The following is a 25599-nucleotide window of genomic DNA, read 5'->3' as shown; positions in this document are numbered from 1 at the left end:
GTCTAAATTCAATATTTCTTGAAATTTTTCAATAAGAAAATAAAGCTTCACGCATTAAAATTCCGTATAAAATAGTTCCATCAGGGTTGTAATAAATTACCAAGCAGAGCACACAAAAGGACGTAAACCATATAAAAAAGAGAAATAATGTGTTAACTTCTAATAAGAAAGCGATGAATAATTTCTTCTAGCTTAGGCAAAATTTCTCTTGCGTTCTGTAAGCGATTTGGCTTCGATTCAACATTCGATCTCATAACTTTTGGAAAACACAATAACCGAGTGTCAAAAATTCACGCATTTTGGAGTGAAACCGTTTAGAAAAAAAAGCTCAAATCTATTTTAGAGAATAAAGTCACTTCGCGTGCACAATAACATAAAAATACTTAAACAAAGCAAGCTGATGTTTGAAAATAGAGAAAAAAATATTCTCATTCAAATGGCAATATTGTAGAGTTTCAGAACGAAAGCATTTACGAAAAAATTATAATTCTATTCATCAATGTTAGAAGTTGATCGAAAAACCTAAAAACCTACTGAGTGTGTTACTAAAAATTTCATAATGAAATATTAAGGCTAACACGTATTGTAAAATGATATAAATTAAAATACAAAGACACTGAATAGAAAAATATGTCTAAAAAGATATCATTATATATGTGTCAAGGATAAAGATTCATTATCCCTAGGAAAATTAATTGGCATCAAAATATCTTTTGTGCTATGCATTTATATTATCTAAAAATGTTTTAATTTTTTATTAAATCGTCAAAAGCCTTGGGGAGATAGGAAAGAGGGAGAAAATTACAGCCGTGTAATACGTAACTCTGTCAAAACTAAAATATGTTGGAAACATTTCAACAAATGAAAAACTGTCATTATTATATAAATTTGAGTTCAGCACAAGTTATGAGGGAAATTTTGAAAGAAAATGCAGTGGTGAATCATAATACAGTGGTACAAATTGGATGATTATAGAAAATTTACCGATATATATTTACCCTAATGAGGGACATATATGACCTAGAGGGTGTATTTGTCAAGGGAAAGGAATAAAACTTTGAATGAAATTAGATAGTATGCACTCATTTGTATGTTAGGTGTTTGGTTTGTTGTTCTGTTCATTTTGTATATTAATAGAATCATATTGTGTTCTTTCATGTGTAAATTTCATGAATTATTTTTTTAACAGTCCGCGCCAGTGGCATCACCGATATTGACTTTCTCTCTGATTGAATTACTGCTTTCATCAGAATTTGGTATATCTGGTTATGAAACCGCATTCGAATTTACAAAGGATCAAAAGCGGTGAAGAAATTTACTAAAAAATGATATGGTATCCATCATCTCTGTAGTTACAGCCCTTGTCCGCTAAACGAAAATTCAAAAATTCAGAAGGCTCGAAGTGCAATGGCATGACTATATAATGCTATCTGTACACCAACTAATTTTAATCATAGAACTCATGTTACATGCTTTTTTTATTTCATTTTCCCAGCTTTATTTTTCGGATAGGAAATGATGATATTTTCAATAGTGAATTGCTCTCTGACTTCCATTTGCTTTCTTAATACTCTGCAACTTTGGAATTCGACACCATTGGAGGTAAAACGCATTGTACATATATTTTGAGTGAATAAAAAATAATAATTGAACAAATGATGTTAAATAAGAAAATTCATAATGTTCATAGCGACGTAAAAAGAAAACCATTATGAAATAACTTTTATAAAATTATCTTTATCCAGTTTTTTTTTTCCGAATTTATTTTATGGAATCCCTTAGATACTTGCGAAAAATGGACAACGTTATAATTTTTTTTTTGCCGTTATCCAGTTTTAGTCTTTAAAAGCATTGATTAAAAATGTTTACATTTTTCGTTATAGTCAGTCATAATCAGTTATAGTTCGTTTTGAGTCATTCATTATAAAGTACGATATGGGTTTCAAGTATTGATAAAATATTTTTCTTTGCAAACTGAATACGTATTTAAAAATTTCCGATACGGAAAAATAATTATATATGTACTATTCAGAAAAGTGGTGAGCAATGAAGTTTTTAATGTTGCAGACAGTACTGGAATCATTATTTCAAAAATAGTTAATTAAGGAAGAAAAGGATCCTTATTATTCGAGGATTTTCTAATGAGGCCGTATCCTACAATAATATAACAAAGAAAAAATAATGTTACATTTCAAGTTTTATAAATAGCACGCTCATAAAAATGAAGCATTTTCAAACTTAAAAAAATATTCTCGGCTTTTATTTCTGTTGAAATATTTCCAATTTGGAATAAATCTATTTTGAATATGAATATTCATTTATTATTTGAAGATGAATAGTTGCAGATTTTAAGCATATTTCGAAACAAAGTTAATTGCCAAAGAAATCGTTTCACTGAATAAATTTCAAAACTTTTGTATTGTTTTTTCTATATAACTAATATTCTCGAAAATAATTAATTTGAATATTGTATCCCTATATTTTCTAAAAAATTAAAAAAAAATATTTATTGTAATATTTTTCCAATTATTATTTTAGTTTATATTAATTCAAGAAAATAAAAGCGGATTTTTTGCTTGATTAGTTGCATTTTGAAGCTACTGAAGTCTATATGGGGTGGTTGTGATCAGGACGAGAAGATGAAACCGACAACCTTCTTCCTAGACTTCAGCACCTAACGACAGATTTAACCCCTATGACTTATGTTGTCGATCATTTTGTGTAAATCAGCCTCAATTTAATGACACTCAATGAGCAAATTTAGGACTATTTCACTTCACTATTGCTTCCAAAAGAATTGACGTTATGAAATATTAATGTTAAGTAATACTAAATTAAATATAAATTATGAAATATTAATGTTAAGTAATACTAAATTAAATATAAATTATGAAATATTAATGTTAAGTAATACTAAATTAAATATAAATTATGAAATATTAATGTTAAGTAATACTAAATTAAATATAAACTATGAAATATTAATGTTAAGTATTACTAAATTAAATATAAACTATGAAATATTAATGTTAAGTATTACTAAATTAAATATAAACTTAGCATTCTGAGGAAATAGAAACTTGCACTAAGTACCAGCATTTGTTAATTTTATTAATGTTTTACAACAGTAGGTTTTTTTTTATTTGATTTGATTGTTTTTTTATGGCGCAAGGGTCAATACTGGCCACGCTGCGCCAAGAACTTTTTTTTTTATTTAGCATAAAAAATATTTCATCTTAAGGGAACTTTATTTAAAGTTTGTACGTAGAATTTTCAATCGCATAAATTATATTTTAAATATGATGCATTAAAATTATATATATAAAATTTTAAAACAATTGGTCATACTTGAACAGGTTTTACTTTATTTCATTTAGAATAAAATTTGAGAAGATGCTGGGAATATGTATATGACTTAATCAAAGAAATATTCGCCTTCTTTTAGTTAAAACTGGAAATGGAAATAAGTTTCCGACAATGTGACGGAATTGCAGCTAAACATTTATGTTTATTTATATGAATTCCAAATAAATCTAAAATGGAAATGAGATTTGAATAATAGACTCGGCGTAAAGAATTTAAAAAAAAAAAAACTTACTGAAATCATCTTATATTTGAATAAAGAATTCACAATTTTAAAACCTATTTGACATTATAAATTTTGTTAATTTTTATGGCAATCGGTCTTAAAGGCATTAGTCCGTCACTGCCGGTAAATGAAGGAAAACATACCATGTGACAAATCAAGTTATACAAGGCCCGCATTATCAGACGAATTTATTCATGTTACATTTCTAAATTGTTTCTGCGAAAAAGGCATACATTGAATAAAAGTTGACTACAATATAAGGATATTTATTTACTTTGTGCTAGTTTAGTAAATATGTAACATAACTTCCATATCAGGATTTATTTAACGATAACTTTCAACCGGACTATAAAGAAAGGCACTTAAATTAATGAGTCCAAAATATTTCTTTTATTTTAAAATTTATCACCATATAAATAAACTCAGATGTTTAATTAAAAAGTTATGGACAAATTCTATTTTATGTCAAGCATTTAAAAGCCAGTTTTTGATAGTATTCTAAAAAAGAATATGTAAATACAAATTGAAAATTATAGTTGAAAATATCTTAAATTTACTATTTGGATATAAATACTGAAAATGAGGCGAAGGATTTAATACAGTTGATTAATACAAATACTTATTCCTTTTAGCAGTTTAAATATTTGCTACAAATATTTATTTCCATCCGTATGACATTTATACAATGTTTATAGTATAAACTCTATATATAATATAGACCCTTGGGGAAAAATCCAGTTATTTGGAAAGTAAAATTGACATTAAAAGCCTTCAAATCAATTCAAATATTTTTAGTGTTTTTATGAATATTAATCTTGAAATACATTACTATTTTGGGATAGATAAATATTTTCTATATACAGCGAAAAGATTTCACTTCTATTTAGTCCTACTTAAATATTATTTTTTGCTATATAAAAAATTTGAAAATTATTTATTGCAGATAACAAACACCTTTTAGAATTTGCAAATTTAGATAATAGATATATCTTATTAGAAATCCATGAACCAAATAAATACATTTGCTCTCAGTTAATAATGATAGTATGATGTTAAACTAATGAGGATTCCCCTTAGGATTGTTCTTTTTCTTTTTTTTCCGTTACGCGTAGAGAATTGATGCCATTGATAACGTCATTTTAGCTGCTTGACATTATCCAACAAGATAAAGTCTCTTCCTCTTTTTTTCTGTAAAGAAAAAGTTTCATGATGTAGCTTTCCGTTCTTGATTATATAGTTTTCATTTTTTTCTAAAATGTACTCTATGTCATCAGAATCAGAATAATCGCTGAATTTATGATACTGTCAAATAAAACAACTAATATATCTAATTCAGTAAATGCAATGACATCATTCTATTTTGGTTAAGTAGTAGTGAGAATGATGTGAATATCAGAATTTAACCATTGGTTAGGGAATAAGAATTTTAACAAGTAGAAAGGTCTAAATCCATATGGGTTTAAAATTTAAAAAAGTAATCCAGCTATTCAAGCAAAAAAAAAAAAAAAACTAGATTATAAAGAGAAAACCAAACTTAATTATACCATTTCTAAAATCTTAAATTTTAGATTATTTGTAAGGTCTATTTAAATACAGGCCGCAAAATTCTTTCATTTTAAAGGATTTTATAAATATTATCTTCAAATGCATGATCTAACTCAGAGTGCTTAAAATATTAACACATCAAACAAATGTTTGATTTATGCTTGAATACAAAATTATGTCGAAATTTACAAGAACAGCTTGTCGTCTATGAAATCCTGTCTTCTTACCAAATTGTTTGTCGAAATACTAATCATTATCAAGATTATCGCTGTATTTTATACCACTACATCGGAAAAAATATTGGCCTTGTTCTGAATGCAATTAAGAAAACTTAGAAGGTTAAAAAAAGAAAGTGTTAAGATGATAATTAAATATTTCTGTAGTATATAACAATTGCTTAGTTTGTTTTTATTGTGAACAAGTAGAGAAATAGAAATAATTTTTCTCTTTTTAAACTTTATTTTCAACGCGAAAGTTTTCGTATGGAAATTCTCTTGGCATACTTAAACTAATGCAGTTGATATTAACTTTTAGATGATATTTAAATGCGAATTCTGAATTTTGAATACAATAAAACACAATTGCTTTAACTCAACACGTGAGCTTTGAGTTTTGAGTTTGAAAATTGTCACAGCGTGATATTCTAGGCAGTGTAAAATTCAAAATAAATCGGATTATTTACTCTGAAGTTTATTAAATATGTGAATATTATAGACATCTGAATTACGAATTACGTTGTACATGTGTAATTAGAATGAAAGGATTTCTGTTAGAGTTTTGCTGATAGAAAGAAAAGCAGCTGTCATAAGAAAGACGTAATATGATAATTCATATTGCATGTATTTCAGAGAAGAGTATACAAGAAATCATATAAAAATTAAGCAAAAAGAACATATAAGAAATCATGCAACAAATACTATTTCCTATCCAAGACGTAATGAAATTTGTATACATCTCAATATAGTATCTGGGTTTTTATTGAAATAATAAGACCTTTTTAACTTTTCATCTTTTAGAATTCATGAAATATAATTGGCTTACTATACAAAGATGATTAAGCCATATTTTTATGTACACTGCTGCTTTCTTTCAAATTTGGAACTTTTAAGAGTAATTCGGCCTGTCTTGTCTAGAATTGCACGTGATTTTTTTGCCATCTAGTTTATTTTTTTCTTTGTCTCTTGATTCTCGAATTCTAACTATTTGATGTCAGCATACAATTTTTAATGGTCTTTACAGAACATTATTCACTACATTTTCTATATATGTGTCTGATTATTTCTGCAATTTGCATCGTATTCTTCGGAAATAAAAAAAATACTTCCAAATAAGAATGTTAAGAATAATAAATGTAGAACTGGCATGTTAATCCCTTGGGTGAGGTACAAGAGCGAGAAATTTCTTTATTCTAGTTAAAGGCAGAAAATAAACACATAAATCAGCATTAACATTAAACAAATGTGCAGAGAACTTCTGCACATTCACCAAATATGCGAGTCTAGAATAGGAATCATTCTTCTTTTCTCTAACTTAATTTTCTCAAGTTTGTTTCAGAGTTAATTTCCATTAGCCATGCCCAAAACGAAGTTGGCTCTTCTGCTGCTTTCTCATCACTGAAGAGTAAATTTAAACAAAAGCCTTCGAAATGCTTTCGAATTTGCTCCATTGTTAATGCAGCTCCGAGAATCGAGTCTTGTTAACTGAGAGAGAGAGGACCGACATACATATGGAACCTTCCTGTTTTGTGTCAGGAAGGAAGCTCTGCTGCTATGCTGGAGATAGGAAAGGCCTGGCAAAGTTCACATCAGACAGTTTTATCTCTTTACTTACAGCGACAAATTTAACCAAACGCTGTAGTTTACAGCAACAGATATTCTGGTTTTATTATTTACGTTTCCTGAATTACGCGGAGGAGGCTTTGTAAAAATTCAAAATAAGTAAATAAAATGCAAACATATGTTTGAAATATACGAACTTTTTATTTCTGTGAGATCGCATTTTTACAAAAGTAGAACAAAGGGTAAGGGATTAATTAGTTCTGGAAATATTTTATTAGAATATTTTATAATAACTGCTAAGTAATGGAGGAAAATAAACACAAGAAATTTTAATAAAATGAGTCTCTAACAAATGATAATATATTCGAGATTCTTTTCGTCGTAGGATGTGGATACTTACCCATTAATTAAGTGCATAATGAAAGGGGCTCAGTTTCAAGAGCTCAAAATTTGCAAGCTTAATAATAATAGGCGAGTTGTGTTAAGATAAATAAAATCATTTATCTTAGTTGTATGTATATTACTATAAAATTATTAAAAATTCTTCCCATTTAATGACTTAATACTAAAATATTTCGCATGACATTTAACAATGCTGTTTGTTTCTATGAGCATACAAAGTCTATTGTAAATAAAATATGGCATGATTTAAAGCTACAATTAGAGAAATATAAAAATTATTTAAAAAATTAATGGCTGTGTGTGAAGTAGAGATCTACAGGTACATGGTAAGACTCAGAGCTATTTAATTTACTATATATACATTGGAAGACGAGAATGTAGGAGATTATATATTTATATATTCTCGGAGAGATATATTTATTATTTTAGTCAACAAAAAAATTAAGCTTGATTTTAGATGCATGCTGCTTCATTTGAAAGTAGCACTAGTTTGAATTACTTTTTTATGTGGAAGAAGATGAAGCCTTAATGAGAAGAATTACACATTTTTACTAAATAATTGACTTTCAAAAATTTTAGGACATTTAAAAGACAGCAAACCTTTTTAATTATGAGAAAAATATATAAAAATATTATAAAAACCCATAATGATAAACAAAACTGCTAACTGATTTCCATTATTATTGCCAATGGTTTCAAATATCATTGCTTATTATGGATTGCTATGCATAAGGCAACAAAATCAACAGAGAAGCAAATTTTCATCCAGAATTATGGCTTGACATTTCATCTTTTAATTATAATAAAGAAATGTGATATGCGAATTGAAAATATAAAGGAAACTGATTATATTTTAATTTTATCAAGTTCTGATAAAACTGAAAATGTTCTATTCCTTTAGTTCTGAAAGCATACATTTAAGCTTAAATTCGAAACCAAGATTCCTCATTTGCACTTGCTAATATTTGTTATTTGATTCTTATTTTGTGACCCTTTATTTTTTATTTAAAGTAGAAACTTATAAAATGTTTCAAAATTCCTTAATTATTTATTATTCTAATGATTTTCTATAATTATGCTAAAAGGAAAACTAATGTAATCTCTGAAACAAGATCCGAAAATTTGTTTCGTTGATTAAAATCTCAACTTATTACAAAAAGCTAGTTGAACAAGAAAGTAATTAAAATCTTTTGAGGTAAATAATTACTTGGCAATTAAAAAAAATGAAAGACTTTATAGTTTTCATTAAAAAGCTCAAAATGTGCAAGAAAATTATATTTTGAGTTTTTCAATATTAACTGCCTTGTCCCTTGAATATCCTAAATTCAGATATTTTTATTTTTACATATGTTTTGAAATTCAATATTAAATTTAGTTTTATAACATTAAATTTATTTTTATATCCCTGACATGTTTATTATGATGTGAATTTAAAACTAATAGATTTTCCTGGAGTATTTTTATAGATGATTCTTAAAATTAATTTTAAACTTACAGAAATAATGACATTGATTAAAATTTGTCTGCTATAACTGAAATCATATCATTAAATATGTCATCTTTATTATAAACTGTAATAATGTTTTAAAAATGGCAAAACTTTTTATGCACATAAGTCTTTAGAAAATCTATTTCAACTTAAATTAGCAGCAAGTAAAATATCATCAATATTAAACGTAAATAATTCTTAAACTGTGGTATGCGCCTTAGTTTTTTTTTTTTTTTTTAAATATAGACGTTAAGAGGATAATAATTTACTAGAAATTTATCTTCAGCTTCTTTGTTAGAGTTTTCAACATTTAAAAGCTAAATTATTTTAGAAAATAACTTGCCTTCAAATATGTAATATAAGCTTAATAAAATTTGCTGGATTTAATCACTTTCTTTTTTCTTGCTAATTAAAGATCTTTTCTTTTAATCTAGAAGCTACTCGTGGAATAACAACAGTAGTTTTTATTTGAAAACATTTTTCACTAATTATCGACAAGGCTTTATATAATATAATATCAAAATATTGGTATAAATACGTAAATAATTTATTTTCTCTTTTTTATTGTGTAGATGCAATTTGGAATTATAAAAAATAAATATAACGCAATGTTTTTCTTAAATTCATAAGGCTTCAGCAAGATTAAGACATTCCCAGTCAAAACAGGTAAACAATCCGTGACTTTTTAAAAAAGAATTTTATATTGATAAACTGTGGAAAGTATTTTTTAGTGGAAAATAATTTGCTTTCTTTGGATATAAAATTGTATTTTGATGTATGCTATACCGATTAATAGAAGTGTTTTGCATTGGAAAATTTAATTTACAGAATAATTAGTTATCATGAGTTTTCCGCTCAGTGTAGATTATTTTGTAAAGGGGTTTTTTAGCCATAAAAGATGAAAGATTTTAATTAAATAAAAATCTTTTAAAAATTTTAATCTCGTAATTATTCTACACTGATGATTGCATATAATTTTTATCTGAATCTTTTTAAAGATACATAATAATTCAATATAATGGTAAGTACTTATTTGGATGAAAATTCAGAATAAATCGGGGTTTTTTTTTCTGTTTATGAAAATAAAATGGGCAAAATCGATTTTTTTTCGCTTTTTCAATAAAAAAATTCGTTTTTTAAATTATTCGACTGCCATATTGAAATAGCATGACACTTATTGCAGAGTTTTTCTTAACTAGTACTATTCTATAAATTTATTTAAAAAAGCATGGAATTACGCATTACATTTATCAGTTTCAGTGAACTTTTCTAAAATTCCGAATCGATTTCTCTCTTTTGGTTATCTGATCCATCCAATCAAGTGGATATAAAAGATCGAATGCAAACCAATCACGGAACACTTTCTGGACGATGATATCGAATACAGGGTGGTCGTATCATGCCTTATGCAACCTGTGATTTCGTTCATGATCAATCACTATCGCTGCTGGACGTGATAGGGTTGGTATCCACCAATATGCCACACCCTGAAGGCATTCCGGGGTAATATGGGGCAAGTCAGTTAGTCCATGTGAGCGTTTCGAATATAATGTGATTCAATTATTCATATGGCGTATATTAGAGAGAACTGATGAAAACAATAAATAAAATATTAAATAAATAGTAAATAAAAACAATAAAAGAAAGGCTCGCAAAATTGTAAAATCAGAATTTATTAATTATAGAAAAAACTGTTATAATAATAAAGGGAAACCGAAAAATTCAATTAATGCACAAATAAGTCTTCTATAAAAATTTAGATAGTATATCCTATTTATATAAATTAAAATATAGTATTATTTACTTAAATATATATAAAACCTATAGGGAGAAGAAGGATATTTAACAGCATAAAAAGGTGCAATTGGTTTTTTTAAATATAGGACGAGTATTTTTTTAATATAGGAAAACGAGTGCTAGCAAACTAGTTTCTAAAAGAATAAGAGCAAAGTATTTTTGTATTATTATTGTTATTTTTTTCTGAAATTCATAATGAAAGCTTCTGATTATAATGGTGGATTAAATAGTTAAATTGATGAATACATTGATTACATATAAATTGTTAACATACATTGATTATCAACTAATCCTTGAAGTTGGATATAGAATTTTGCGTTTTGAGTTTTTTTATGTATATTTATGAAAGGATTTTTGTCATTTTTTAAAAAAAATTAATTTTGACTATGTACTATACGAAATGTAGATACTGCTTAAGGGACATATGTTGACACACGGATGCAATTACATTGAAACTGCTTGCGAGCCTATATTTGCAATAACATTTATTTTTACTGCATGTATTATTATTTCTGGTACTTGAATTTACATTATGAATGCATATTTCAAGGTAATGATAAAATTATTTAGTTTATATACTGCAGTTCATAATAGCTATTATACTCTATTGTATTGAATATTAATTATATTCAATTAATCATATTATGCACATAATAACACTCTCATTCCTAAGACAATTTTATTTCAGGTACCTCAAACTATTATAATGCCTGATTTTCTTTTTCAATAATAAGATCATTCCTCTCAAAACCTGAAGTGACAGTCGAATTCTGAAGGGATTGATATACAAAAGATCAAAGTGCCTCATTATTTAATAGGGTGGCAATTCAGACACATGCTCTCATTTGCAGTGATGACAAAATAAACGCAATGAGCTGAATCATTCTTATATTAATATTGCTAATAATTTTCTAACATTCATAATGATACTTCCTGATAATCACGGAGAATTAAATATTTAACTTATACATTGCTTATCAACTAATCCATAAATATTAAATTGTGTTTTTTAGATTTTCTAATGTACATTTATGTAAAGTATTTTTGTTATTTTGAAAATAATCTGAATGTTTTGTACTATGTACTGCATAGATATTAAGGATGATTATACCTTTGAATTGTACAAAATGAATGTGATGAATATAAGTCTTCTTTTTCAATATTCCTAAATTTACTAATTCTTCTTATGAATAGCTCTTAGTACTAGTTTACTAGTAATAAAATACTACAAGAAATTATCTTGTAGTATTTTATTACTTGTAAAGAATATGTTTGATTTCTCATATATTTTTTGCATAGTGCGATTTCTTTGATTTGTGTGATTGAGATTTTGTTCCATAAAATGCGGATATTAATAAACGGCATTATTACATATAATATATCTCAATATAAAAAGAAATAGCTTATAAATGAAGCATTCCGATAAATCATCATGTTTACATACATAACTAAGTAATTTCGGAAGACTTATTTTTCAAAAACAATATATGGTAATTTTCAAGCAGGGTTAATTTGGAAAAAGTTGCTACTACTCTAATATTTTTATATAAAAATTTTTAATACAAAGCCTTACCTCAAAAATCTTTTCTAAACTTTCTGTTTTGGAGGGAATATTTTTTATTTGGATTTGATTCATCATTAGTAAATAGAATTAGTTTTTTTTTTAATATTTTATATTTACAATAAAAGTTGGAGGAATTTAATTAATAGTTTTCAGTTCTTGGAATAATTTTTTTTCTTTTTTATAGTAGGATTATGAATTTCAGTAATCAATATTTTATGATACTTTATTTATTTCAATAGTTCATAACAGTTTCTACTCATTGAACTTCTAAGACTTTGATTTATACATTTCTAACAGCTAAAATAGGGCATTGTAGTGTGAAAGTTCACATCTTTCAAGTAATCTAATTAATTTCCAGTAATCATATTTCTTTTCAATGTTTTATATAATTTTATACTTTATATAATTTTATATAATATACATTACTATATATTTTTATACATTTTATACTTTATATAATTTTATATAATATACATTACTATATATTTTTATACATTTTATACTTATATTTCTAACAACAAAACGATGGCATTGCTATATGAAAATGCTTAATTTCAAATTTAAAAAAAAACAAACCCTAACTCAAATATAATTTTTAAAATTATGTTTTAATATTTCTTTTGTTATTTTTGCTTCTTTATAATTTTCATAATAATGTTTCAATTTATTCCGAATTTACCACTGTTCTATTTTCAGCGTAAATACTTCAAACATTCTTATGCATTATTTTATATTGTATAGTTATACTACTGTATAGTGTTTATATGTATATTTGTATAGTTTCCTTTCTATTTGTTATTCTTTAAGAATATAATAAACAAATTAATATTTTTTTTGTGATACTTAATGAAGGTGACGATTTCATATCTAGATATAATGGGTACTAGCACGGGGGAAGACGGTGTTCTATTCTACAGGCTCATAAGATATATATATATTTTAAAAATTCAAATAATACTTTTTAAAATTTTCATGACGTGAGGCATAATATTTAAAATTAAATATTTTTATCTTATGAAAAGATTTCAATTCAATTAAGAGATCTGAACGCATATAGAATGAAATTTATATTTAAAATATTAGATAGCAAATACTGTAAAATAACATCATTAATTTGTAACCAACAAGTATTTTTCATTTACTTATAAGACTGTCTCTGATCTAGACGAAATTCTATAAATAATTCTCTTTGGTAGTGAAGCAATCTGTCAAAAGCTAGTTATTCTCATATTCTTTAGCTTGATATACTCATGACAAATATTGATTGAAGTAAATATTTAATTTACAGAAGATAACTTCTGAAATATCACAAATATTTTGATTTGCGAAAGATCATTTCGACAGCACGCTTAAGAGAAAGCTATAAACGTATTCCTAAGATTCACTTCAAAGAGTTATTTTGAAAAAAAAAAAAACATAAATAACATAGAAGGAAGAGAAAATGCAAAATTCTATTTTTTAACTTTTAATGTAACGTTATATCGATATTAACGTTATAACGCTATACCGAAAATTTAAAGTTGAAATTTGAAAAAATTAAATTACATAACTATGTAAACATCAAAATAAGTTATATTTTCTGAGAATATCATCTAATTTTGGCTATAAAATATATAGAGAGAGAATCTTACCTTTTTGAAAATGTCTTTCTTTTGGTTCTATGATAAAAAGAAATGAATCTATAAGCGTTTTTATTTATGTCAACATGGATAGTATAGATTAAAACCTTAGGTTACTACGTATTTCACAATTTCTCTAATTTTCCAAAATCATATGAATAATTAAAATTTTGACTTTAAAACTTCTCAATATATGCAAAAAAATTCGAAAGACAACAAGTTAAGTTTTTATTTTAGTTATTAAGAATCTATCTATTATGCTAACTATTATTATTAATCTATATATTATGCTAGTCTTTTGAAAAATCTTGCCATTATAATTATAAAAATTATTAATGATAACAAACATATTCTACAAAAATTAATATGCTAACATTTAACTGAATGCTAATTGTTTTTAAATTGTTATTTATACAGCAATATAAATACTAATGGGATATTTTTTTAAAAAATTAACTCATTTTGAACAATAAAACTAAATGTCCATGAAGGAAAATCGACTTAATAATAAATATTATTTATCTATGCTTTTTTGCAAAAAATCATTTTTAGTTATTTGAAATCAAAACGACGAAATTGTTTTTAATATTTGTAATATTTAAAATTGATTTTACAAAGAATAATATATTTAAGTTTTACTTCCCCCCCCCATTCGCTTAGACGCATTAATTTTACAGAGTAAAGCTTATCTTTAAAGGAAGAGGAATATCCAGAAACTGCATTACCCTTTATGTATTTCAATGAATCTGCCTTGTTATGGTTTTTTTTTTAATAAAATGATATAATTTATTTTTGTATGGAAAGGTTAGATTAATGAATTCATCATATAATGTTAATGCTTTAGAAGTGAGAATATAAACAAATATGTATTTTATTTCTAAACTGAGTAAAAATCATTAAAATGCATAATGAGAATATTTATATTTCCATCTCAAATGTCATGACGAATCTGTCTTCTTGAAAACAAACAATGAATATGAATTTCAAATAAAGGAAGAATTAAGCGTGTGTTTGGTTTAGAAATAATTTAAAAAGTAAAAATGAAATAATCGGAACGAAAATTCGCCCAGAATATAAAGCAAATAATTACTATCTATTCTTGATTTATCTATCTATCTTTATATTTATTTATTTGGATTTCTATCGATTTATCTTCTAATTATTTTCTTAAAATCAAACATACCAACTCCCAATTCATCAAATCAATTGTAAGCGCAAATTTTCAAAAAACAAACATTATATATAGATTAACTTTTATTGCTAAAAAGTAACGTATACTGCTTACAGACCAAATGAAAAAGTAGGGGACATTCATTAAAATTTTTAGAGTTCTAGTAACAATTATTCAAGCAAATTTTGGTAACAAAGAATGGGAAAAGAAAACCAAAGTCAGAAATCTTTTTAAAAAAATCAGTTCATTTAAGAATTATATTGGGTATTACAAATGAAATTCCTACTTTAAGAAAACGATAATGACAAATAGTTTTGAATACGTTTTATATATTAAATGAGAGAATTTAACGAAATAATCTATCTTATTCATGGATATTAACTCATAGAAGATAAATATTTAGTATATATATACCTATAGGAGTATATATACTAATAAAATTTCCTTGCGGCAAAAACCCAATGATTAAAGATTACTTGAATTACATTTAATATTCATAATTTCATTGATTCTAGACTTTTTCAAGCATCAAAGGTCTAACATCTTCTCAGGACCTCTGTAATCTTAAGCAGCTCTGAGAATACCCAAACAGAAATTGGAACGCTGTATGCATTCTATATTGCCATCAATAACACGCATCGATTCCCTGTCTAACATCAGTAATCCAGATGTCGATATGGGAGAAGACAGGAGCTACTAATACAATATACGACAGCTGTCAGGGATGAATGAGATTCCTTGTGCATACTAACCATCTGTTTGCCTCCACATGACAGTGTATTGAGTGATCGGAGAGTTCCCGTCGAATGGTCGATCCCAAGTCAGTCTTATACTCCTACTGGAGACATCGTGAACTTCCAAGTTCTGGGGAGCATCTGGAATATCTGAGAGAAATATGGCACTTCTGAGTATATTGATGTAAATAGTTCATAAATCATTTTGCAATTAAAAGTTTTCATGAACTAAATAGGAAATGCCTTGTTAAAATACATTTTTATTAGCGGGCTAAAATGTCAGGGATTCTTTATTATTTTTTGTTAAATAATAAAGTATAATTTAATTTTTTATATTTTAATAATATTGTATATTTTAATTTTAATTTTGCTGTTTTAATTATTTGAATCGTTCAATCGTTTTTCTCTTAAACCCACTACCAAATAATTTCACTTGTGCAAGAGAAAAATCTATTCATATTATTTAATTGATTGCTAATAAAAATTTGAAATATTTAAAAGTGTATTTTTAATAAGACGCATACACAATTGTAGAATTCTAGTTCAGAATGTAAGTAAGAAATTTATCGTTAAATGCTCTAAATGAGAAATAAAATAACGACAAAATTCAAATTAAATTTATATATAAAGCACGAATAGACAGAAATCTGAATAAATTGGGCTATTTTTCTAAAATTATAAAATATACATTGATAATAAAATTAATACCTTCCCCTTTTTGTGCTATAGCTTTAAAAATATATTATTATTTAAAAATACTTTATACAAGAATTGCCTTTACTGATGAAACAACAAATAAATTATTGTTTCTTCTTCAATATAGTAAAATTTTGCATTATTTAATGAGAGAAAACTGTATTATTTTAGTTTATTTTCATTTATTGTTTTTACTATTTTGATGCATTTACTTTCTTTTTAACTTGTCTTAGCGACATATTCAAATTTCTCGTGGACGATAATTTTTGAAATATGATTACTTATGGAAATCTGATATATTTCTTTTTTAATTTGTTTCTCGCTAATAATTCTATTTAAATCTTGTCAGATGAAAAAGTTTCCTAAAAAGAAAAATAGAAGTACGTAATTTCCGTAGATAGTATGTATTTTCATGCAACTTGATATCAGTAAAATTAAAAAAAATAATAATAATATCAGAATTCAGTAAGACTTAATTTCCGGATTTTAGAATTTTTCTAAATCTCATTAGATTCTTCAATTGGCATATTTACTAATAATACAAGAAGTAATACTAATAGTAGTAATTCCAAAGCATGACAGTAGGATTTTAATGAGAAGTTTGAACCAAAAGTAAATTAATTATTAATATTGAAACACAAATTACTACTAAACTAATAAATGTATGTCGTACTACTTAAATTATATGGCAGTGACTTAATCAGCAAATATATTTTTGGGGAGATAGACAAATATCTGAGGAAAGCAAAATTACTGCAACGAGCTGAAAACAAAATGGACTAACTATCATAAATTCACATAGTTTTTCTAACTAGTACTGGACTCCTCCCAAGTTTGAAATGCGATTATTCCTTTTCTCACAGAAAATGAGGAACAATTTGTTTCTTAAAAATATACTAATTACCTTTGATTGTAACTTGAATGTTCATTGTATCTTCACCAAAGTCATTAGCAGCTGTGCACATAAAAAGAGCAGAGTCCTTACGTTCAGCTTTTTCTATGATAAGTGACGCTTTTATTCCAAGCTCGTCCATTTCTTCCACGTTCTGAGAATACCTGCAAAATGTAATTTTTTTTTAAATAGACAAACTCCATACTTAATTCTGAAAAAATAAAGTTTTAATATATCGCAACGTATAGAATCAAATAAAACGCTAAAAATAGTTATCCAATAAATGAAATACATTTTCATATATTAATCTAAAATTATATATATATATAATTTTAGTCTAATATAAGTAAGAAAATGAATATATATATATATATATATATATATATATATATATATATATATATATATATATATATATATATATATATATATATATATATATATATATATATATATATATATATATATATATATATATATATAAAATTCAATTAAAAATATAAAAGATATATTAAGATAAATTACTTACCAATATAGTTTTATTTATTAATAAAAATTATTTAACAATATAGTTTTAGTTGATATTAGTTAGAATTATATTTTATTAAATGAGTAAATGAGTATTTCTGAGAATTATACATTAAATTTATAAGGGGTATCTTTTTGCCAATAAATGTAAATAGCTTTCTCAAAATAAATTTAAACGATTAAAAAATAAATATCTTAATAATTATTATTAAACGAAAGGCTAAAATTTCTGCAGCATCCGTATAATAATTGTTTTAGGCTTCAATTGAAATTTTGATATCTGTTTGATCATTTGAATTCTTCATTCTCTTTATAGAGCTTTACAAAATTCCTGTCTCTCATTTCAAATATGGGCAAAATTAAAGAAATATGAGCAAATTAAACTATGAGTATATCTAGTGTATGGCTTTGAAATATTATTTTTTTAAAAATTTAACTTGCAATTGATTTATTTTTGCTTAAACAAATTGAATTCTGGAATACAATCCAAGCCCAAATATATATAAAAAATTCTACTTGGAAATGATGTATACTAAAATCGTCATGTCGTACGAGTGATGTAACTATATGCTTAAAATGTGGTGATTTTTGATATAAGGATAATCAGAATTATGTATCAGTAGACTTCATACAGAATGCGTATAAATTTTCAGGAAATGAAATCCCCAGTCAATGAATAATGTTGATTTTTTCATCTTGTACATAACTTGACATTTTTCATCTTTTTAAATAATGAATTTGTAATTAATTTTGATTTCGCTTTCAGATCGTTGAGCTTTTAAGTTGTAACAATCTCTTCATTTTTATTGAAAACAAACCATTTTATTATTTTGAGTTCTTATTTAATGCTTAACTGAGTGACTTAATTAGTTTTGATCCATACTAGAATCACTTAGATAAGAGGTTGAAAAAAAACTGATTTTATGATTTCATAGTTATTTTTATGAGAAATTATAAATTAAGGAAAGAAACGGAAAAACGGAAAGAAAAATAAAACGCTAAATATGAAAAAAAAAATAGCGCATAAATAAAAGTGTAATTTTAAAAGCTGTTTTAATGGATTTGAAAACATTTTACTAACACAAGTACGACATTAACCTCTTTGATATGCGATGTCGATTCATCTAAAACTACCAATGAATAGAATATGCCTTATTTGTATATATAAAATATAGTTATATATAAAATATAGTTATATATAAAATATAGTTACCAATATAGTTTTATTTATTAATAAAAATTATTTAACGATATAGTTTTAGTTGATATTAGTTAGAATTATATTTTATTAAATGAGTAAATGAGTATTTCTGAGAATTATACATTAAATTTATAAGGGGTATCTTTTTGCCAATAAATGTAAATAGCTTTCTGAAAATAAATTTAAACGATTAAAAAATAAATATCTTAATAATTATTATTAAACGAAAGGCTAAAATTTCTGCAGCATCCGTATAATAATTGTTTTAGGCTTCAATTGAAATTTTGATATCTGTTTGATCATTTGAATTCTTCATTCTCTTTATAGAGCTTTACAAAATTCCTGTCTCTCATTTCAAATATGGGCAAAATTAAAGAAATATGAGCAAATTAAACTATGAGTATATCTAGTGTATGGCTTTGAAATATTTTTTTTTTTTAAATTTAACTTGCAATTGATTTATTTTTGCTTAAACAAATTGAATTCTGGAATATAATCCAAGCCCAAATATATATAAAAAATTCTACTTGGAAATGATGTATACTAAAATCGTCATGTCGTACGAGTGATGTAACTATATGCTTAAAATGTGGTGATTTTTGATATAAGGATAATCAGAATTATGTATCAGTAGACTTCATACAGAATGCGTATAAATTTTCAGGAAATGAAATCCCCAGTCAATGAATAATGTTGATTTTTTCATCTTGTACATAACTTGACATTTTTCATCTTTTTAAATAATGAATTTGTAATTAATTTTGATTTCGCTTTGAGATCGTTGAGCTTTTAAGTTGTAGCAATCTCTTCATTTTTATTGAAAACAAACCATTTTATTATTTTGAGTTCTTATTTAATGCTTAACTGAGTGACTTAACTAGTTTTGATCCATACTAGAATCACTTAGATAAGAGGTTGAAAAAAAACTGATTTTATGATTTCATAGTTATTTTTATGAGAAATTATAAATTAAGGAAAGAAACGGAAAAACGGAAAGAAAAATAAAACGCTAAATATGAAAAAAAATAGCGCATAAATAAAAGTGTAATTTTAAAAGCTGTTTTAATGGATTTGAAAACATTTTACTAACACAAGTACGACATTAACCTCTTTGATATGCGATGTCGATTCATCTAAAACTACCAATGAATAGAATATGCCTTATTTGTATATATAAAGAGTGTATGTCAATAATAACAGGTACAAATACTTTGTTAAATTGATTTTGAAATAATTTTAATGGGAAACAAAACTCACATTTTAATTAAATGCCTTAACACTGTTCATAGTAAATATAATAATAGTTTATTGTTTTTATTGTTTCTAATTTTCAGAAAATAGTAACAATAATCACGTACATAAAGTTGAACGCACTTTTTGAAAATAATGATGCTCTTTTGGAATATTACTTATTATAATGCAGAAGTTGATTCAATATAATGTTTTAGTGAAAGCAATTTCAAAATCCCTTTTCAACATTTTTAGAAATTAATGATGTTTTCTGAAAGTTTCAATAAAAAAAAGAGCATTTGATGATTTTCCAAATCAGTAAATACTTCTTGTTTCATTGGAACTGAATTTCATATATTATTAGTTCGAACAGAATAAATTAAAATCGTCATTTCTATGTTATTTTTTTGAAAAAATTAAAATATAATTTATTCAAGGTACGCTTTTAATATTAACTGAATTAGCATACATAGAGGGTGAAATTATTCCTATAAAGTGATTAGAAAACTTAGAGTTCTGGCAAGATTTCACTAAAAAGAAATAAGTAATCCTGGGATTAGCATTCCCTGAATATATTCAAAACTCAATGAATTCCTTTCCAAACTTGAATAAAAAAAATTATTTTCATCGCATTCAGATGTGGTAATGTAACAATGACAGATTTAACTTCTTGAAGCATTTGTAATTATTTGAACAAAGAAACTTTGAAACTAAATAGAAAAATCAAATTGAATTCAATTAACTTTTCAGAAATTTGAGCTTCACATTTTAAAACTTACTAAATTGTCCCCAATTTAATCAGAATCATTTTGTAATTACTAAAAATGCATTTGCGTAAAGTACATAATGTAAAATAATGTTATTCATAAATGAAAGATTGAAGTTTTCGTTTTTTAAGAAGAAAATTTTGCTTATGTACATTCATAATAGGTGTTAAATCTTTCACAGTTATCAAAGATAACATATTTTAATGATATATAAAATTCATAAGAATCTTAATTAAAAATTATTTGAATAATTTATTTCACCGATTAAATTAATTTAATGCAAAATGTATTTAGCATGTGGATTTTTTAGCGAATACATTTTGGACTTGAAGATGACGAATTCTTCATATAAAATACACAAAAGACTTCAAATTCTTATTTTCGTTTTAAATTAAAAATAATTTATACAAAAATTATCTGATAAACTGATATTTGAATAAGTGGATGATTAATTATTTTTTCATAAGTGCAGCAATACCTTTTCCTCATGATGAATATATTGGCATATAAAGAAAGTGGAATTACTTGTTAAAAAGTAGTTTGTGAATACAGTACTATTGTGAGGATTCTTTCAAAGAAATTGCTAATCCAGTGATTAGTATTCACTAAATTAATTCAAACCTCAATAAAGTCTCCCCACCTTAGTTGCATTAAAAGAATTTTACGGCGAAGAAGATGTGTTGACGCGGAACAATTATACAGCCCTAATTTCCCAAAAGATTTGGACCTTTGGAATATAAAGGAGTTCCATGGACAAAGATCTTAAGAACTGTAAAAACAAATAGGAAGCTGAATTCAATTCAAATAACTTCCCCAAAATTCAAGCTTAACATGTTCTTCTTTTAGAAATGGTAAAAACTATTGTTTTCCCTTTGGTTCACAGATCTCATTCGGAAATGTTAACAACTTGTGTAATGAATATTTCATGAGCGAATCACAAACACCTAATTTAAAGGAATAACATCTTAACGGGTATCAAAGAGGATGTTTTTCTGTCCACGCGATAAATACTTGAGAAACGAAGAAAGAATGTCGTTGGATCACCTTATCTCGATAATTTTATCTTTTTATTCGTTTTGGTTGATTTGAAACTTGCTAGAATTCTTTTCTTTCGCCTTTTTACTCATTATTTTTGATGGAAAAAGTAAATTGCAGATAAATTAAATATTATGAAATGGAGAATTACGGCTAAGAAAATTGTGTTTCATGAAGTTTTTGTCGTCAAAATAAAATCAAGTAAGAATGCAATGCTTTATATTTTTAGGAGAATAAACGAATACTTCTTCTAAAAGAAAGTTAATTTAGAAAATAGTTTTAAGAATTAACAATTATAACAGCATAATTAATTATTCGTAATGATGGAATTAATCACCAAATCAATCAAAATGGTATAATCAATCATATTGGCATAATCAATCATTAGGGTCTTGAGTGCATAACTATGTATATAATGAATTTTATTGGTTGTAATAAGTAAATAATTAGAAAAAAAATCACGAATTATGAAAATTATTATGAAATGATGATATAAATTATGAAAGCTATATGTAGAATGAGTGATAATTATTCGGAGAAATCGTAATACCAAACTCAGATATCTATTTTGTTTTCATTTATAACCATTTGATTATAATTATAATTAAAATATTTTGATTTAAACATCTAAAACTATTTCATTTACTAATTAAGCTAAGTAAAATTAGATAAACTATAATTAGAGAAATAAAACATCGTTAGTAGTTATAAAATAATAAACCATAACTGTCAAAATTTGAGTGACGTAACTTTAATTATAAAGTATTATATCACAAAATTTGATTAAAAGCTTTTGAATCTCATTTAAAAATTATTAAACCTCCTATATTCGCTATTATATTCGTTTAAATACTTTTAATTCAAACACATTAAAAACATCACGCAATAGAAAACATGAAGACTCATGATTAAAAAAAAAGGATTCTCTCTTTATATTAAATCTTAATTATAGAGTCCCTCCTTCGAATGCAATAAGATTACACATTATGTACATTATTTTCATCAAAGTTTTCTCCCTTACTTGCAGGTGCTTTGAAAATAGAGCTTCACGAATGGTCACATATTAAAAGTTCAAACACAGTTTGAGGGAATAAAGGATACAAATGTGTTGATTAAAAATTTTTCATAAAACATTTTAAATTTCATATAAGTAACAAAAATATTTTATATTAAATGGGATATAAAAATGTACAGAATAAAATGTTATAAAATGAAGTGGCCTTTTAGGAATTTAGTTTGCGTTGTAGCTACAGAATCTTTGTTATATGATTAGTAATACAATTAGAAGCGGTTCAGAGATATAAAAATCAATATATCAAATAAAGGTTTGTGGAAGTAAAAATAACAAGAAGCATAATTTGACATTTTCGAGATGATTTATAAATCCTTTCTAAGGTTTCGTAATTTAAATTTTTTGATTCCTTTTAAATCAAGGTTTCATAAATACTTCGAAATTTGAAACTTGTTTATGATTATTGCAGTCAACTAATTGAATATAACGGGAACTCTGAGAAAATGAAGATTAAATTTCAGCCAAAATGTCGAGAAACTCGAGTTTCAATGTATTAAGAGGCATACGATGGCTAGAAGATGCGAATATAAGCATTAAAGTACCGTTTATTTCATTTTTAGATTAAATATTTTAGATCCAATTAGACCAGTATTAATGCTTTTGAGTTATGAAGTTATGTTTGTAGATTGTTTCTTCATATCATTTTCTTTGGTAAATCTTTCATATTAATCCGAAAATAATAAATACAATATCTAGAAATATTTTCAGAAAATATTTGCTTTTGAATTGCATACAGTTACTTACTTTTTATTATTTGTTTATTAAGTTTTATTCTATTTTATGGAATGGAAAAGATGGATATTTTTTAGGAAATATGTTGTCAATTTTTGTAAGATGTAGTCATATTATGTCTTCATCTCAGACGTCATTTATAAATGTAATATTATCTTTCGCAGAGATTCTTTGCAATTGAAATTTCAGGGATATCACCATATTAACATTTTAAGTGATATTTGAGTGAATTAAGCCTGTTGGTAGCCAAATATATGGTTTATGTGTCTTTAACTAAAATATTTTGAGTTTCATATAATATATAAAAATTATGTAAAATTAAATATCTGGAGAGTTAAACGTTATGAAATGAAACGAATCGTTAGCGAGTTTCCTTAGGGCAAATTGAATTTTTAGTGAGATTTTAAGTGAAATCAGACACATAAATGAGGATCTTATGAAACGAAGGACATTGATTTGCCTCACGTTGAATTTAATGAATCTCAAATAAGCCTGAAATTCATTAACCTCATGCACATTCATTTTCAAATATTGGAATGAGGAGTTTACGATGTGTTGATTGCTTTTCGAATTTCTTGTGGACATAGTAACGGTGAAGGACTTAATTAACCCTGTTGATGACGGAGTCTACCTCCTGTGGAAGAGTAGCATTATGGTTGATGACGAAAATTGGTTCCATAATTCTCTCTGTTTATTATCGAGATATTCCGGTCAATCAATAAAATTCATCTACCATTAAGTTAGGCAGTTAAAACTCCGAAATACTTATTAATTTAATTATAAGAAATTATGTATTTAATGTGTAGTAAACTGAATAAGAAATGTAATCACTTTTTCGAAATAAAAATTTTCATGAGATTCTAGATTCAACAATTTTAATTGGCTACTTCATAAATAGAACCTAGTCAAGAAAAGGACCTTGATTTCATAAAAGATAGCCAATTATTTCTCCTTCATCAGCGCTAAATTCGTAAAATTCTGCATTCTTAACCAAATATATGACACTGTTTTAAACTGCGTGAACATGCGTGAATGTGAACCAAGATGATTAATATTAGCACTTCATAACGTCTATTAATGTTAGACCAACCGCACTGCAGCTTTAAGGCCAGGAATTTGATGCACAGCTAGAGCTGAGGAAGCTTTGAAAAGTTTCTCAAGCGAATTCGCTCTTTGGCACGAATCACGTGCATTCCTTGGACATAATGTTGTTGTGAAGTAGCTGTGTCCAGTCAGGCATGCATAATGCGGGGATATAGCTTAATTGTGCATTCTATAGGTGACTGTAGAATCTCAAAAGTTTCTTAAACTGTAACCAAACTATGAATTTATTTTAAAATACTTTGATAGTCTAAGGAATCTGCTCTCGTTTTCCAAAACATCGTTAATCATAATTTAAATTTATTTTATTAGTGTCCGTACATTTTAGACTGTAAAAACATATTTTACAAAAAAGAAAAAAAAACACATATCAGTCAACATAATTTTCATCTAAAATATATCGCTTGTACTTTTACTATTGTTTACTGAGACTACGGCTCACAAATGTTACGCGAATACTATTCTAAATAATTATTAATAACTGAAATTCTATTTGCATTGTTATATATGGATTTGAATAAACTTCTATAATTACATATACAATACACGATAATATCGTATATTGTATGTGTAATTATAGAAGTTTAAAATACATATACAAAATCGTACAATTACAAATACGATGATATTATATCTGGAAACACAGATACTCTTTTA

The 25599-nt window shown here is 25.7% G+C and overlaps 1 protein-coding gene across 1 annotated transcript in view; it reads right to left on the bottom strand.

The window, feature by feature from the left end:
- Positions 1-25599, bottom strand: part of LOC129980683 (cell adhesion molecule Dscam2-like) — a 550882-nt gene that overhangs the window by 135061 nt on the left and 390222 nt on the right. Inside the window, exons 13-15 of the mRNA XM_056091064.1 lie at positions 17289-17440; positions 15707-15838; positions 13796-13822 (exon numbers count right to left, since the gene is read on the bottom strand). Coding sequence (XP_055947039.1) covers positions 13796-13822; positions 15707-15838; positions 17289-17440 — 311 coding nt within the window. The remainder of the gene's footprint in view (positions 1-13795; positions 13823-15706; positions 15839-17288; positions 17441-25599) is intronic.

The sequence above is a fragment of the Argiope bruennichi genome, chromosome 8 (genome assembly GCF_947563725.1).
Source record: "Argiope bruennichi chromosome 8, qqArgBrue1.1, whole genome shotgun sequence".
NCBI classification, from domain to species: Eukaryota; Metazoa; Arthropoda; class Arachnida; order Araneae; family Araneidae; genus Argiope; species Argiope bruennichi.
The sequence above is the reverse complement of the archived record's forward strand: the minus strand, read 5'-3'. Positions and strand labels throughout refer to the sequence as shown.